The 18,112-nt window shown below is 45.2% G+C and overlaps 1 protein-coding gene across 1 annotated transcript in view; it reads left to right on the top strand.

Annotated features, from left to right (window-relative positions):
- Positions 1–785: 785 nt before the first annotated feature.
- The window catches only part of GNAT1 (G protein subunit alpha transducin 1), a 214,957-nt gene continuing 197,630 nt past the window's right edge, over positions 786–18,112 (top strand). The window contains exon 1 of the mRNA XM_069644137.1: positions 786–1,139. Coding sequence (XP_069500238.1) covers positions 1,034–1,139 — 106 coding nt within the window. The 5' untranslated portion in view covers positions 786–1,033. The remainder of the gene's footprint in view (positions 1,140–18,112) is intronic.

Raw genomic sequence — 18,112 nt, 5'->3', positions numbered from 1 at the left:
GTGGACTTGAAAGGGTGTGCTGACAATATTATGTGTGTGGTCACCAAAGTCCACCCTGATTTGCAACGTCCTAACTGCGTACAGTTTTGCTACTTTTACCTGTACACACTGCACACACACCTAATCTTTAATCACACGAGACAGTTTTCCTGCACCAAAAAGTGTCGCTTGACGACAGCCCTCGTTCTGTGGGAGACAGCAAATACCTTTATATTAGAACTTGAAGAAATCGCTTATTACTAAGGTGGTGGGTGGTTTTGCTACTAATGACTCTTAATCTCAAAACAGTGGCATCTTGCATTTCGCATGAAACCTTCTCGACAGCACGTCATCATATGCTATTTCTTTCTCTAAAGTGTGTTCAGTCGGGGCCACGTTGCTTGAAGGCAGCAACTTAACTGGGCCACATTAAGCAGCGCGCTAATTCTTGGCTAAAGATGGAACAGAAGGCGGACACAGAAAGTGCCTCACGTAGGTCAAGAGAAGCCCTTCTTGGCATTTTATAGCACGGATCACACTGTCCCTTGCACCAAATCTTCTGCACTCAGCGCAGGTAAAGGCTTAATGGGCTTTATCCCAGAAAGGTGCTTAGCTTTCAGCTGAGAGCAGCAACTCTGAGGGAAAGCCGCGGCTTGCACACCACACCTGCTGCCCACCTAGACACCTGTCCTTGCCCCACATTGGTCAGCCAGACCCACCTGACCAGCGTGGGCCTGAAAATCCCTCTAAGACTAAGAGCAGAGGGGATTTGGCGCAGTGCTGAGGGGGGAGGAAAATTATGTCCGATTATTCGCTCTGCGTCCTTAGCCAGCGAAAGGCAGGGAAGGACGTGGCGTGAGGTGGCGAATGCTGCGGCCTCCCGGCAGCCTCACGCACACATTTGCAAGGGTCTGAAGCAAGGAGGGGTGTCCGAGGACCTGGAAGACTGGAACAAAAATTGCTCGAGGGGATTTTTGTGGCTGAGTTTCACATTGGTCCAAAAAAAAGGCCTTTGCTTCTGCTCCTGAAGAGCCACCATTGGTGACCCTGGAAGATGGGGGCTGGTGCCAGTGCAGAGGCCAAGCACTCCCGGGAGTTGGAGAAGAAGCTGAAAGAAGATGCCGAGAAAGATGCCCGCACAGTCAAGCTGCTCCTGCTGGGTAAATTCCAAGCTTAGCGAGTAGACGCGCGACCTGCCACCATGGATACAAGGGGACGACTAAGGTCTGGGTATTTGTGGGTTCTCTAAAACACCTTCTCCTTTTCCCTTCGCCCCCCAACCCCCCTCGGCAGTAGATAAAAAGTCCAGTTACAAGGGGACTTATCTGAAGTCTGATAGGCAGCGAGTGAATCACTAGGCTGCTGGGAAAAGAGGAGCAGCTCTCCTCCTCTGGCATGGAGAGTGTCTATCCTTCCAAGGAGCATTATTAACACGCCTTGCCCAGAAAATAGCAGAACCCCCCTCTGGTTCCTCCCCTCAGCATGGATAACTAGAAGCCCTCCCTGAGAGAGTTGAGATGTTTACTCCTCCCAATCCATATGTCATTTAATGTGACTGGTTATTTATACAGGGAACGTACCTGTGTTGCTCCGCGCGTCATCTTGTTTCCAAGGCGAGCAGGTTGCCCTGAGCTATCCTCCCGGTTCTGAGAGTAGTGGAGTCCATCCCACTCTCCCACACTCGAGATGGAGTAGTGTAGCAAAACACAATCTCCCCACACTCAGGAGCAGTGGATGCCTTCCTCTTCTTTCAGACCCATCAGAATATAGTGGTGTTCTTTCCCACCCATTCAGCCAAGAGCAGTGGAATTCATCTCACGTCCCCTCACTAAGAAGAGCGCAATGGAAGCCTTCCCACTCTGCCTCGCTCAAAAGTGATTAGTGGTATACATCTCACTTCCCAACTCAGGAGAGAGTGCTGGAAGCCATCTCACTATTTCCCCACTCATGTGAATGTCAAACACCCCAGAAAGGAGAGTGGTTGAAGTCAAGCCAGAGTGTGGAATCCATCTCAATCTCCCCCACCGAGGTGATAGTCATGTCTCTTCCCCACCCAGGAGGGGTCATCTAACTCTCCCCAGCCTTTGAACAACGCAAAATGCCCCGTTTCCGAAGGATTGATTGGAAATGATGGCTAATGCTCCCAAATGAGGGTACATCTGGGTCTGGGTATCCTCAGAATGTGAAAGTGCCGCTGTGCTCTGATTGGCTGTGAGTAGTGAGTGACGCAAACAATCCTTTTATTATTTGATAAGCAGATACACGCACATATCGTCTTGGCTATTATTTACACCCTTAGTTCTTGATCACAAATTAAAATATTCCTGCACGGCCAGACTTCCCGATATTTATGTAAAGAAATATGCCCTTTGTCTCATTTTTAGCTTTAGCTATTAGGTGGCGCTGAAACGCTGCCAATTAGCGGAAACCATTATCATGGAATGTCAATATAAGAGAGAGATGATTGTTTGGTTATTTAACTATCCATTCACATGCCCTCCCTGCCACTTTTTGTATTACCAGGGATATCTTTGAGTCTAGTTTTGTGCATTCTGAGCAGCCGTATGAAATGTAATAAACATTCTAAACCAGCTCCTGGCATAATAAAATTGCCTTAGCCAAGTCTTCTTTTAGACACTTGATTTTATAAGCAGTATGTGTCTACTTGCATCTTTTTCTTGAACTGAATTCCTGTAAAAATCAAGCATTACCAAAGCCAACAGTTTTGGCTCTTGCATAGGCAGAAGATCGGCATTTGCGGGGTGCTGACATAATATGGCTATGTACAACTCTATTTGCCAGTTGTTGCCATCTCAGGTCCAGATAGTATACTCGTATGCCAGACCCTGGAAAATGCTGATCCAAACGTGTCCAAACAAAAGCCCAAACTATTGGCTTCGTCAAGGCTTGTTTCTCATTTCCTTAATTTTTTTTTTATGCCTCACATATTGCCTGTTGGCCACTTCAGAGCGTGACTGATCATGAGGGTCAGTTAGATCACATTGGAGCCTAGATATGTGCAGTGTTGGAAATGGAAAACATTGGAGGGGAATCCCACAAGGGCCGGTGTGGGGGCGGAGTTTGGAGGAGGGGGCAGACTTCCAAGCAGGCAGAGTTCAGAGGGGGTGGAGCTGCTAGTTGAACTCTGATCAAAGCAAATGTACAACTTAATAGTTTAAAAATAGCACAATTTCTTTCATTGCTCAAAAAGTACACAAACCATAATATGCATATCGTATCAGCTAGCCGGCGAAGCTGGGGGCTTGTTGATCATTGCATTTTCCAAATGGATTCTGCTTTGTGCGCACAGTGCGTTTATGCTCAGTCACAGTGTCTTTGACCCTCAGGTGTTGCTAGGTCTGGAAAGGATCTGGGGCTACACTTATTTTGGGACTATCAGAACTTCGGGACTAGCTAGCGTTTTGGTTGTAACCCCTGAGCTTCTATTTGGGGCTACAACCAAAAGACCCGGGGCTATTGCCCCCCAGGCAACGCCTCTGCGCCTCAGCGGTCTTGGGGGATTGCCTCAGTTATCTAAGCTGCTCTGTGCGAGCGCATTGTGCACACAGGCTGTGTGTGCACAGTGCGCTCGCACAGAGCCGATTCAGTCACCAGGGTCTGCCTTGGCTCCAGAAGAGCGCCCATGGCGCCAATGTGCTGTGTGCGGCTCCGGCCCCCACTCCATTCGATAGCTCGACAAACGCTTTGGTTAAGGGTTTCAAATGATTTTTTCTTTCTTTTTTTTAACGATGTAGTGCGATTGAAAAGGCCTATTTGGGGCTGTGGTTGGCCGGATCCTGAGAACCAGCTACACATCTGAAGCCGGATCTCGGATCTGGTGGAGCCGGCCCAATTGCCAGCGCTGGATATTACCAACTGCAACTGTTAGTGTATATTCCTTAAGGTCCCGATTAGCCTAACCAAGACCCGATGATGGGTTAGGCACTGGTTGGGGGACTTTTGGCGAGGTGGAGTGGTGATGGTTTGCCCAATGATGTTCAGAGTTGATCTTCACTTTTGCTTGATATCTCTGCTAGCCCAGAAATGACTGGGTAGTTGATCATCTAATGAGGGTGCTTGTTCATAAGAAAAAGGGGAATCGGTGGGTTGCAACTGCGTACGTTTTGTTTATTAAACCATACGGCAACAAAAAGAAAGTCTTATTTGTGCAAGGCTGCATTAAATACCACGAGTTTCAGTTCTTTCCTGAATCATTGCTAGTTTTATTGCTCTTTAAGTGGATTGGCCAAATTATTGAGGTTGTTGTTGTTTTTCTAAATTGGTTATTGATTTAAACATCAATGCATGCACTGAGAGGGCATATTGCCATGACATTGGTCTGGCAGGCCGAAGCCATGTTAAATTAAACTGGGTATTTAATGTCGGCACTGTTGGAGACATGTTTTGGGGCAATAGGGATGGGCAGATCCAGAGGGGGCACTACGATTGTAAAGTAACGAGCTGGGGGCAGATCTCTTTCTTTGGCTGGTGCCTCCCTCTGGAACAGCCTCCCTGACAATCTGAAACTTAAGCAGAACCATCTCCGGTTCTGGAAGCACCCCAAGACCTTCCTCTTTGTTTCTGCCTTCTCTCTTCCTCTCCCCTGATGATCTCCTGTCTGAAACATGCACTGGTCACCTAGCTATGCTCTGAATTCGGGCCCAGGTCCCTGCCCGTCCAGCTGCATACCCGAACCGCCTCCTGGCACCCCCTGCACTTGTGGTCTGTATCTGTAACACTACAGTCCCCTTTCCTGCACTTATTAGAAACATGTTGTCTGCACTTACAGCATGTAAGTCACTTTCATGAGCAGAGTGTGTACATCAATTTCATGAGGCTGTGACCACAATCAATCCATACATTTTATACAGAAATGTTGGAGCCCCTCCATTGAGAAAGCACATGGTTTAAATAACCTGCTCTATGTATTTTTATTCCACTCAGGAGGGTATTCAACCATGTTTTATCTCATTGCTACCTTCAGACATAAGAAATATCCAATTGCATATTGCTCTGGCCCCACCCACAAAGGCAGTCCAGCACGAAAATGCTAGGCAATTCTCTTCTGAACAAGAGTACCATCAGCTACCCCAGGCTTGTGTGTCGGCCATAATTGGGCCTCATCAGTGAGATGAGGTTGAGCCTCTGTAGGGCACATTTTTCAATCAATCTATGCTAGCAAGTGTAAATGACTTTCTGGATGCTATGTCCAGAATCTATCGATGCCAATAATAGTCACTTCACATCAAGAAGATCTGGACAGAGCCCAATACCCTAGGCCAGTAATGGTCACTGTAAATCACTTTCATACATCTAAACCAACAATAATTATTCTAGCCATTCCATACAAACACACATCGCATTCAATTCTCTCATTACCCAGATATCCACACATTTAGTTACACATGTATGAATGAACACACACACACTCACACACACACACACACACACACATACTCTCTCTTATGTTAACATACACATACACATGCATAAACTACAAAACTACAAAGACTTTTTGAAAGAAAAAATGAAAATGTCTTTATGTCATCTGGTAACTTGAAGTGATGGGAATCAGGAGGGAACTAATCCAAGCAGCAGCGCAGGTGCACCTCAGAAGGATTTGAACACAGAGGCCACGTCGGGCATTCTCATAACAACTTGGTTTCTCTGCAGCCCTGTACCCAGTGAGGCATATGCGCTCTCTGCACACTCCATTGAGCAAGCACTTTATTTTAATATTGAATTCAAGCCAACCAGCCCTGCAGTAATCAGGGTGGTGCACTTAGCACCAGGGAGGCCCCATCTTAGTCCTGCCCCAGAATATCATTCTTTTGTCCATGAAGAGGGACTAGTGCCATCTCTGTTTTCATTCGTCTTTTGGCACTTCTCCCATTGGATGAAGTCCTGGATTAAAGGAGTGTTTAGGATAACACAAGTGGGCACCATTTGTGAGGTGAATGTACAGTAGTAACACAATGCCCCTGTGGGGAATAAACCTGAGACCAGCTGCACTGCCAGCTTGAACATGTTTGTCTTTCATTCCTTATAGGGATGGGGCAGCCTGTGCTAGGAATGGAAAATATATACTTTCAGTGTAGTAACATTTTTTTTTTATCTCGCTCACATTACAAGTAATGTTTCCATTTCATACAGGATTGTGTTGCACATGAAAAACCTTTTTTATTTTCATTGCAGGGGACGGTGAAAACATGCCCCATTTCTCTCTGGTGGGCTAATAAGCTCAGGCAAGACAGTGAAGTGCACTATAGGAGATAGAAGCCTGCCCCACATGCAGGATCTTCTCTGTGTGAACCCACAATTATAGTTGAAGACCCCAAAGTCCTCATAATGCATGTGCCCCCATGTCAAAGGGGTGGGGGATCCTGATGAGGACCATCATAACACTCTGCTTTTAAAAAGCATTCTGCCTTTTTAGAAAGAATGGCACATGGTCATGAGCTGCCACCGCTGCAGGCAAACTGAGTTGGTGCCGACTCATTGCTAGCTAACCAAGAGCTCACCCAGGTCCGGGCTGTATTTATTTCCAGAAGAGTGCTGTCGTTGTTCGGTTCAGACTGAGAGAAGACCACCAAACTAAGAGTGTGTGAACTTGAAGGTAAGTAAAAAAATCATTTTTAGCATTTGTTTTCTAATATATTGCAATGTGTGCGTGTGCAATATGATAAATGTGTGTGCATTCATGTATATGTTGTGTGAGTGTGTGTGTGTGTTTGTGTGTGTGTGTGTGCGTGTGAGAGAGCAATGGATGAATGTTTTTGCAGCAGATGAGGGGCCTGCTTTAAAAAAGTTATTTGCAAATGCCATCTTATTTTCTGTGTAAACCATCATCAAAGTACTATATTGAGAATTCATATAGAGATTGTGGCAACAGCTTCATAAAAGGAATTTACAGTGCACATTATTGGCATAGATTGTGGCTGAAGCTTCAAGAAAGGAACTTACAGTGAACATTATTGGCATATATTTTGGCTGCAGCATTGTGAAGATGGTTTACAGTGACCATAATTTCACAGATTGTGACCGCAGTTCATGAGAGTGATTTACCATGACAATATTCCAATCCATTGTGGCCAGAGCTTCATGAAAGTGATTTATAGTGACCATACTGGCCTACGTTGTAGCCATCAGGATTACCATGACCATTTATGACATAGAATGTGGCTACAGCTTCATGAAAGGGATTTACAGTGACCATGACTGACACAGATTGTGGCCACTGCTTCATGAAAGTGAATGCTAGTGACCATACTAGCAAAGATCATGGATGCAGCTTCATGAAGTGATATACAGTGACCGCTTTGCCATAGATTTTGTTCTGTGCTTCATGAAGTGATTTACAATAGCAATGATGACAAATATCCTAGACGCAACAGGATCAAAGTATTGTGTTGCATTTATTTTAAATTTTATTATATTTATATAGTGCTTTTCGCCAAAAGGGCTAATAAAGGAACAATAAAAGAATGGTACAATCAAAATGAGCAATGCATTGAAGATCAAAATCAGAAGAGGGGAGAGCGTAAACCTTAATTATTAGAGAGAGGAGATAGAAGGTGGGCTTTGAGATTAGACTGAAAATACAAAGGGAAGGGGAGGAACAAATAGAGGGTTAGAGAGTTCCAGTGTTTAGGGGCAAGAACAACAAAGGAACACAATCAAAAAGATGCACATGGAGGTTTACAAACAGAGAGAAGAAACTGTCTCTGAGATCAGAGGGGCAGAGGTGGGGAATAAAGTGAGGTAAGTGAGGAAAGATAAAGAGGAGTGAGGACATGGATACACTTCAAGAGAAAATGATAAAGGAGATAAGAATAGGGAGAAAATATATCGAAAGTAAAGAGGGTGTGAAGGAGAAAGATAGAAAACAAGACAGACAAAAGAATTATAGATGGAGCAAAGAGGAAAAATATGGGAGGCAGTAACACCAAAGAGGGGAGATGAACAATAATCAATAAAAGAGATGACTTAACAGGAAAGAAGAAGCTTAATAGCATGGAAAGAAAGATAAGGTTGGGCACGATGAATATGGAAAAGAGCCTAGTGACAAGACAGAGCAATAGAAGAAATATGTAAAGAAAAGGAAAGCGAGGGGTCAAAGATCCGAGCAGAAGGAGAAAAAGAGAGCTAGAAAAGGGGAGAAGAGAGGAAAGGAGGAGGAACAGAGGGAGGAATTGTAGTAGCAGGAAAGAATAGAAGCTTGGTTTTCGAAGGATTGAGATGGAGAAAATGGGACAATATCCAGTTTTGAACAGCAGAGAGGCAGTTGAAGACAGTAGAGTGTAATGTGTCATCAAAAGAAGAGAAAGAAAAGAACATCTGGGTATCATCAGCATAAATATGAAAAGATAGATTAAAAGAAGAAATAAGAGCACGGAGGGGGCCAGTGTAAAGTGAGAAAAGTTGAGGACTAAGGACAGATCCTTGAGGAACATCATAATGAAGAGGATGAGAGGAGGAAGTGTGTCCAGCCCACGTTACAAAGTGAGAGCACTGGGAAAGATAAGAGTGGAACCATTTGAGAACCAAGCCAGATAAACCAAGAGTAGAAACGGAGGAAATGAGAAGAGAGTGGTCAACAGTGTTGAATGCCATTGAAAGATCCAATAGAATGAGGACAGATGAGCCTTTAGAGTGACCAGCTGTAAGAAGAGAATTGGAGACTTGCAAGAGGGCAGTCTCAATTGAAGGAGAAGGCTGACATCCAGATTGAAGAAAATGCAGAAGCGAATGAAGATTGAGATAAGCAGAGACTTGTGAGTAAGCAGCACACTCAAGAAGCTTAGATAAGAATGGAAAAAGAGAAATTGGACAACAGGGAGTTATGATGGCAATGCTCCCATATGCTGTGGCTATATGCATCATGAAAATGTAAAATACTCCTCTGTACTGTTGGTGACATGGAATCTACTGGATTCATTTCATTTGTTACCGTAGAGTACCAATTGTAAATTATATCACTTTCATCCCCCTTTTCCTCAAACAATGTGCTGCAAAAGGCATCATTTCAACACAAATCAGTTAAAAAGATTTTACAGAGGGAGAACCTTGCTGAACCCTTTGCTCTAGGGTTCTCTCATTACGAATGATCGCTCATGCTAATGCATGGGATTTGTTAATGCCCCTGCCGCAAAAGAATATTGACTTGCCTCCACTGACCTTGAATCGTTTACAGTGATGTGCCTACTCAGGAATTGTCCACTCTGCCGGCATCCAAAGCTCCCTCCACCAATGTCATCTGCATAATAATGTTAAAAGCCACTCACAGTGGCAACTAGTATGTTTGGGCACCAGTGGTCAGGCAATACCCCCTTTATTTTTGAGCTATGTGGAAGATGTAATGTTTGGTTAAAACATTTACTTAACTCTTTCACTGAGTGCAGCATGTGGCGTGGCCCTGTGGCAGCATGATCATCATGCTCATTGCACATGCATGGTTTCTCATGCAAGCCCAGGTTTCTGGGTCATGGACCACACTTCTTCGAGGAACTTGGGGGCCCCTATCAGCATGGCTTGCAGGGGGGCCACCCATTTTTCATTACTCAACGGAGTATTTGAGGGATCTTAAACAATACAAAATTTGTATTGTTGTGGTTTCCTCAAACTGACTTTTGCAAGAGTGCCATTTAAGATGCGTGGCTCCCATGGTGATATTTGGGGTGAAGTGTTAGGGAGAATTTTCATTTCTGTGCTAATTCCCTTGAACATTAGAGATCCCCAGCTCTTTTGCTGGAAGTAGGACTTTTTAATGTGAACACCTGAGTGAGTGGGGCCTTTTTCTCACCCTCTCATGAGTTTTTCCTTGATTAGGATTTTATGTTTTCACTGTTTTTGGAGTCTGACAAACTCCATAGGCATCTGTGTTTTGTATAGTGACACACAGCACATTCAGTTTCTTTAAATACCTTTTCATGGGGGAACTACCATTCCTAAGAGTAGTAAGGTGCAATTTATCAACTTACCTTTTCTCTCTGTAGGTCCAGCACACACCATTTTATGTGATTCGCTGAGGGTAACCTAGTAGCCCATTATCCTACTTTCTCATGTAACACTTTTTGTTACCCTAACTACTTTAAATGGCTGGTGCCAGTGGTTGAATTTTTACTACCATTGTGCTTTTTTACTGTAGGCTGAAACCTCAGCTGCAGTACAGCACCCATGGGTGTCCATTTTGTCAAAATGGCACCTGTATTCTTTTTTGACATTTTCTGTTTGTGAGGTCTTTCTTGTCTTTTACTCTGTGCGTTGAGACCGATTTGAGCCCTTTGTGTGTCTTGCCTTTGGCGGGTTTCAGCCCTGAAGCCCGCTTCTGGCAAGAGTGTGTCTGGAAGGGCAGGAAGTGAGGGAGGTTTCCGAAAACTCCCTGTCCTTTGTCTCTAGGAGTGCCTGATGAAACCAGTCTGATTGGCCAGCTGGCTGCTCTGAAAGGACAGCCACACTGATGTGTGATTGACATGTGCATGACTGGGAACATCTGCTTAACAGGCAAGGGTTTTGGGACTAGAGGCAGAGCCGACCACTGGAAGAAACATCCAATGAAGAAACTGTGAAGAGAAGCCAGCTGCAACCTCCTGCACCTTGAATTACCCGGTGAAGCCCTGCTGATGTGCTGACCTCCTTTTTTTTGAATCGACAGAGAAATGAAATGAAAGGAAATATTTTATTTATACCCAATATTTTGTATTGTACACAAGTGCTTCAGAGCGCGATCAGGCAAAAGGAGGAGAACAGGGGAGAACAAAAACAACAATCTTATTAGACCCAGTGACATTGAGAGCGTGCAAGTGCATGGGAAAGGGAAAAGAGGGAAAGTGCATGGAAGGGGGGAGTGGAAAGTGAGGAACAGAGGAGAGAGCAGAATACATAATAATAAGTAAAATAAATAGATAAAGGCGATAAACAGTGGTAGTGCAGCCAGCAAGTCGCAAAGTGCTAGGTTAGTCAGATAGAGTGTATCTGATAAGTGCAGAAGAAAAGTGGGTGGGGGACTGTATGGGTACAGATACAGACCCCAGTGCAAGGGGTGGCCAGGAGGCAGTGCAGGAGGGTGGCAGGGTGAGCAAGTACCTGGGTACAAAGGACAGAGGGAGGCCACGTGTATGGTGCCGAGAGAGAAAGAAAATCAGCAGGGGAGAAGAGGGGCAAAGGCAGAAGCAAAAGCAAAGAGTAAGGTCTTGAGGTGCTTCCAGAACCGGAGATGTTTCTCCTCAAGTTTCAAGGTGGCAGGGAGGCTGTCCCAAAGAGAGGCCCCAGCCGAAGACAGACATCTACCCCAGCTCTTTCAAAAACGACTGACCCTGAGGGAGTTAGAAGTAGAGGAGCGAAGGGCTTGACAAGGGAGGTATTAACAGAGGGATAGTTGAAGGTATTTTGGACCCAGGCCACAGAAAGCCTTGTGGACAATGCAGAGGGTTTTACATTTAATCCTTACATCCACTGGGAGCCAATGAAGGGATTCCAGAGCTAGAGAGATACGATCCCAGGGTTTGAGGCCAAGGACAAGTCTTGCAGTCATGTTCTGGATTAGTTGTAAAGGGCGGAGAGTGGAGGCAGGTAGATTTAGAAAGAGGCTGTTACAGTAGTCCAACCTAGAGAGAACAAGAGCTTGGGAGACAGTGAGCTTCTGAGGGAAGGAGAGGAAAGGCAATGTACCTCTAAGGCGATGCAGTAAGATGTTTGACTTTTTAGAGACGTCAGAAATGTGTGCAGAGAAGGAAAGTGTGGAGTCAAAGATGACCCCGAGGTTCTTAGCCTCGCAGGTGGGAGTATGAGGAGGGCCAAGGGAGGCCGGCCAGAGGGTGAGGGGAAAGGATGGTGAAGGTCTACCAGCATTAAGACAAAATTCGTTGGCGGCACACCAATTTTGAATGCCGATAAGACAATCAGAGATGAGGGAAGGAGAGGAGGTGGCTGATGGAAGCCTGAAAATGAGTTGGGTTGTCATCAGCATAGCACAGGATATTTGAGCAGAAAATGGAAATGCAATAGGTGAGAGTTGCCAGGTATTGGTTAAAAAGCCATGGTGAGAGATTAGACCCCTGGGGAACACCACAGGTAGAGAGGGAGATAGAAGATAGGAAGTTGTATCTGGGAGGGTCGATCAGAGAGGAAAGAGAATAGCCAGGCCAGAGCATGATCAGTGATACCCAGGTTGTCACAGAGACGGTTGAACAGGGTGGTATGGTTGACCGTGTTGAAAGCAGAGGAGAGATCAAGTAGGATGAGGACAGAGGGAATGTTAGAGTCAAGGTTGGAGAGCAGGTCTTCACGGATGTTCAGGAGAGCAGTTTCCATGCTTCTGGAAACTGCTCCAGAAGGGACAACTTCTTCCCTTGGGTTAGTCCGACCAACTAAACCTAAGACAAACTCCACTTTGGCACAATCCCTGACTTATTGAGCCTCTCTGTTGCTGCAGAAGCCCAATGCCTGGGGTCGAGTGTCCATAACCGAGTGCAACGTCTGCTGCGGAACAAATCCAGCTAAAAGCTCCAGAAGCCTCCTAAGGACCCTCCAGAAGCAAGAAATCCTGATCCAGATTCCCCTCACCAAAGTCCAGGACCGAGGGAGCAAGGAAAGTCCAACCAGAGATTTGTTGTGCACAAGTGCTGTTTGTGAAGTGCTGAAACTGCAAAGTGTCACTAAATCGAAGAGAGCCCATAGCTGCTGACGACCTTCCTGACTACTGCCATAGGAGCCCTCTAGACATCCTCCCTCTTGTCTCCATGACTGAGGCTCCGGCACCAGGGTCTTCTTGGCTGTAGCAAGATGGAATCCAGCTGGACCACTTTTCTTCTAACCAGAGGAACTGTTTGGGCTTGGGGGCACTTACCTTCTTGCCTTAAGTCGTGCTGTCTGACTTGAGATTTGCACCTGCTTAACTTTCTGAGCTGACTTCAACTCCCTACTGCACAGGCATAACAGCTTGTGTTCCTACAGTGATTTTCTGACCTATCTGACTTTTGTGAACAACTTTTATCCAAGAAGTACATCAGAACTATTTTTGGACTTTGTCCAACTGACTTTGGCTGTCCTGGCTCCCTAAAGGCACCTTTCTGAATCCATTGACTTTGGCAGGGCTTGTCCCTCATAGGTTGAAATTTGTTGAAATTTGTTGAACACTGTTTCTGCTGGGAAAGGCCTACCTAGATTTCATTGGAGGATTCCAATTGTCCTCACATTATAAGTACACGTTCTAACCGTTCTACTTTTCTTAACTCCTTCCTTTCTGAAACTCAGAGTCTTACTGGTGTTATATATTAATGGAGTCATATCCTTGTTAATGAAGTCACTTCAGAGTGTAGGAGAGAAGTATTCACATCTCCAAAGAGTATTCACCAGCTTTATTGATTTTGAAAAGTAATTCCAAAGTTTGCTTGACTGTTGCAAACAATTACCTTTTTAAAGAATGCTTTACTAAAAACTGTAGTTAAATAAATAAATAACTATTTATAACTGAAACCTTGAGTGTAAGTGTTACTTGGTTAATTGTATTGACAGATTTATTTGTACAGCTCTACAGCTCACATTTACCCCTTTTGAGATAGGCCTGGCTGTTCATTCACACTACCAACATGTGTAGTACAGACCTATACCAAAAGGTGGGCTATCTAAGAGCAAGCAGATAAGTCTTGTGTAGTAATTCTTACCTAACAGTGATGCACACAGTCATGCAGAGAGGAGGAGGCAGTGCAGCTTCCTGTTTCACTGGGAAAGATAGTGATAAAAGGTTATTGTATTTGTATTTGGGGTTTAAAATAGTGTGAACATAGCTGGGAATCAACAGACCATGGCATTGAGGGTAGCATAAGAGATAAGGAGGCAAGGCTTACAATCTGTGGTTTGGATGTTCCAGGCATGTGGTGGATTGTGATGCCTGAACGCTAGATCTAGGTGTTACCTAAAGAGTAAGGTCTTGAGTTCCTTCCTGAATTGCACGAATGTTGGCACGTTGCAGATTGCCATCAGGATGTTTTCCAGTAGGCAGAGACGTTGCAAGGGAAAGTCCTGTTTTATTCCTTGTGTGTCACCTTCGTCTCGAGCCTAGTGATGGCATGGCTTCCAGAGGAGCGGGACCCACCTTTGCAGAGAGCTTTACACCTAGGTTGCAAGGTAGGCAGGTGTGTGAGTTCTGGTTGCATTATTTGTAATGTATGAAGGCTTAAAAGGTATTCTGGCTGGGATGGTAAACCACCACAGCTCCCTTAAGATGGGAGAAATGTGGTTGAATGTCTTGTTTTCCATTATGAGTCATGCAGCAGTGGATTGCAAGGCCCTGAACAGGGCCAGGTGCATTGCCGGAATGCCGGAAGAAGGCCATTTCCCACATCAATGTTGGAGATGATCGGGGCCTGGACTGTGATTCTTCTTAAGTCCTTGAAGTAAAGGTTTAATCTTCTAGAGAGCGTTAGCTGGTACCATGTGTCTATCTGTGTACACCCCAATGGCAATGGCGAGTGAAAGTGACCTCAAGCCCAGAAATAATTTTTCCAATGGAATCTGGAAGAGGACAGACTGAAACAAAAGTTCAGTTTACACAGGAAATGAAGAACAGTGCATCAACTAATGACATGTGGCCAAGGTTGTTTCAAAATAACATGGGGCTCTTTTTCAGGCCCCGGTGGTTGAAAAATATTACGGCTGTCTTAATACTTTTTTCACACACCCATGGAAGAGTTGTGGCACAGAACAGAATAACCCTTTATGATATGCGCTCCCGCTCTGCAAGGATAAAAGATTTACTCCAGCATGGCATTTTCATGCTGGCGTAAAACCAATGGATTCCTATGGAATCCGTTCGTTTTTAGTATCTGCTAAATCCGCTGAAAGTAGGCAGATCATATAGCAGTCCATTGTAAATGCTCTCTCCCATGCTTAAATAGCAGGTGGCGTTTACACTCTTAGCAAAAAACAGTGTTAGACAAGTTCGCTTGTTTTAAAAATGTGTTTCCATTTTGTCTCGCAAATGTTAAACTTTGCATGGAGGGGAGCCAAGTGCATGTAAGTGCTAATGATGGCTGTCGCCTCTCCTCTGTGCAATAAACAATCTCATTAAAATGGCGTCTATGGTTGCATAAAGAAAACAAGCGTTTCCAGATCATGCAGAGCATTTTGGATCATGGCAGTCAGTGAAAACAATACTATTCCAGTAAGTCTTTCAACAGGATTAAATGAAGAGGATTCATGTGATAATTCAAAAAATGCACATTGCTTTAAGACTGAAGTATAAAACCCTGACCGTGCCACACCCAATAGACATAGGGCTTCATTACGACCCGGGCGGTAAGGGATTACCGGTACCGGTAAGGGCACCGGTACCGGTAATCCCTCACCGCCCTACTACGAGTTCCCTTTGCGGGTCCTTCCTTAACGCCTGGTTTTATCAGGCGTTAAGGACAGGACCCGCAAAGGGACCTTAGAGCTAATAACGGTACCACAATTTGCGGTACAGTTATTAGCGCCTTCCCATTCTCTGGAGGCTCAAATGGGAATGGGGAAGGGCCCCGGTGAATGGGGAATTACCGCCCCCGCCAACCTTGGAATGGGGCGGTAATAGCTCCCTTCACCAGGGCGGAGTCGTTAAGGGTTTGGAGGCAGCCATGGCGCTAATAGCGCCATGGTTACCTCCAAACTCGTAATGACCCTCATAGTGTCCCGCCACAAAACTGGTTCTACTCAAAGTATGGGATGGAAAAGATCAAAGGCTCAAACTGTTGAATGAAAATGCAGATTTTACATGAAGCCTCATCAAGAGTGGGCCAGACAAATCCACGCAATTGTTTTACCACGCCCTCAGAGGTAATCTTGGTATTATTGTCAGAGGAATTTCAGAAAACCCACTTGTCTCAGTTTTTATCCATTGACACTAATTTTGATGGTGGAAATGAATAGTGTACAGTGTTGAATACTACACTACTTCACAATGTTTTAATACATGCAGGGGCCAATTCTGACCTTTCATTCATTACAAAGAAAGATGATGAGACAGTGTGCATTAAAGAGGCCCCCTTTTTAACTGCCTTCCTATGGTACGATCCACAAAGTATTTCCGGTATTAAAGGGAAAAACATTAACAGAATTTCTTGGAACCTTTAAGGATATTCAAGCAGACTAGCACTTTGTAAAAATATTGTATTTTGACCCCGGTATTTGCTTGGAATGCTTCCTGAGGTTGGTGGGTGCTCAAATACCCAGTATTTCGAAAATACAGCCTGTTTTGGCATTGCCTCCAAACTCGCAAAGACTCGATTTTTCAAAATGCAGTGCCACTAAAAAAAAATCATATTTTTAAAATATGCATAGGCTACCAGAAGGGAGATGATTTGTGCGGCAGCTTTAAAAAGTATTTCTGGGTGGGGCTAGGCGATGGTAGATGGGGTTCGAGGACTTGTGAGAAGCAGCTGGTGTTGCCCCCTTGTTTAAAAAGAGCAGACTCCGGTAGATGCTTGTCGATGCACTCCTCATAGCTTCTTCACTGGGCATGTGTCATCCTTTAAGGCAGAAGGCCCAAAGCTGAGGAGTGTGTTGCAGACAGCAGCCTTGTCCTTGGTTTGGTTCAGAGATTCTCTCGCACTTCCCACCTAGGAAGCTTGCTGCAGAGCCTACCTAGCAGGGTACACTGTGTGCTGGTGGGGGACCGGTTCTGGAGCTGTGGAGGGTCCTCTGGATCTCCCTCTAATCCCTGGGATATGTTTAGGGGAGGGATAATGGTTCCCTCTTTGGTGGTCCTGGCCTCCCTTCACTGGTGGACGGAATAAGTGAGTCAGACTGTACCTTCAGCCAGGGTCCAATGTTGGGCTCTGCTTGCCACTCCTTGCAAAGTCTTCAGATGAACTGACAAAAGAGGTGCTCAGCCCTCTTTTAAAGCCTAATGGGCCACAGTTATTGATGTGGGCTAAGCCTACCTTAATGAACCAATCCTGGGTCCCCACCAACAATATTCTGTATGAGTGAGGTCATAACCAGAGTGCTTTGCAACAGAAAGGCAGGGCTGTCAGAAGATGTGGTTAGGCCCGGGGAAAAACATTTGTTGAGGCCCCCTTACAATGTTTTGCACTCGGTCAGCGGCTGCATATCCGCACACAGGAGACTCGAGAAATCTACCCTTGAGTTTGTGTGCAGGTTCCCAAATATGGTTTATTACTACTTTCTCTACTGAAGAAAGGTTCATGCCAGACTAACTTTTTTATCATATGAATAAATATATATAAAATGGCATGAGCTCTCCACTGCGCCACCTCCAATTCTCTGAGGGTCAATCACTTTTCAAGCAAAGAGTTGAGGGCAGATCTCTTTCTTCGGCTGGGGCCTCCCTCTGGAAACAGCCTCCCGTTCTCGCTGAAACTTGAGGAGAACCATCTCCGGTTCTGGAAGCACCTCAAGACCTGTTTATTTGCTTCTGCCTTCTCTCTTCCTCTCCTTTGCTGATCACCTGCCTGATCCATGCACTGGTCATCTGGTAAAGCTCTGAATTCGGGCCCACGTCCCTGCCTGTCCTGTTGCAATCCCGCACTGCCTCTTGGTTCCCCTGCACTTGTGGTCTGTATCTGTAACCCTACAGTCCCCGCTCTTGCTCCTATTGTCCACCCGTTGGCTGCACTTATGAGTACTCACACTTGCCACCAGTTGGCTGCACTCTTGTTTCTCCTTTGTTCCTGCACTTCTGCATCCTACCCCACCCCACCCTCGGCACTTCTCCCCTCCCTCATTCCCTGCTCTTGCGCGATCTGAATGACACAAGGCCTAGTAAGATCTGTGTTTTGTCCTACTCTTTTGTTTCTCCCTCCTTGCCTTGTCGCGCCTAGAAACACTTGCATACAGGCACGTTATAAATGCCATATCATATCATTAAGGATCACCCTGCCCCTGTTTGCGCATTAAAACACACATCATACACAGTGACAAATGATGTACAGTGGAGGCTGGTACATTTCTGAACTCAAGAAGCTTAAATGTTTGTTCCAATTAGGCAGGATCAGCAGAGCACAGTGAGGGAGCCCAAACCAAACAAGGGTTGCTTGGTGGTTGGGGGGTTCTAAGAAAATGTTTGAAACATTGGGTTAAAAGTATGCATTTTACAGCACTTTCTTTGCAAAATTGGGTAGAAATCTATACAGTT

Source organism: Ambystoma mexicanum, chromosome 2p (assembly GCF_040938575.1).
Source record: "Ambystoma mexicanum isolate Mex_15411 chromosome 2p, UKY_AmexF1_1, whole genome shotgun sequence".
NCBI lineage: Eukaryota > Metazoa > Chordata > Amphibia > Caudata > Ambystomatidae > Ambystoma > Ambystoma mexicanum.
This window is presented reverse-complemented; position numbering and strand designations above follow the sequence as displayed.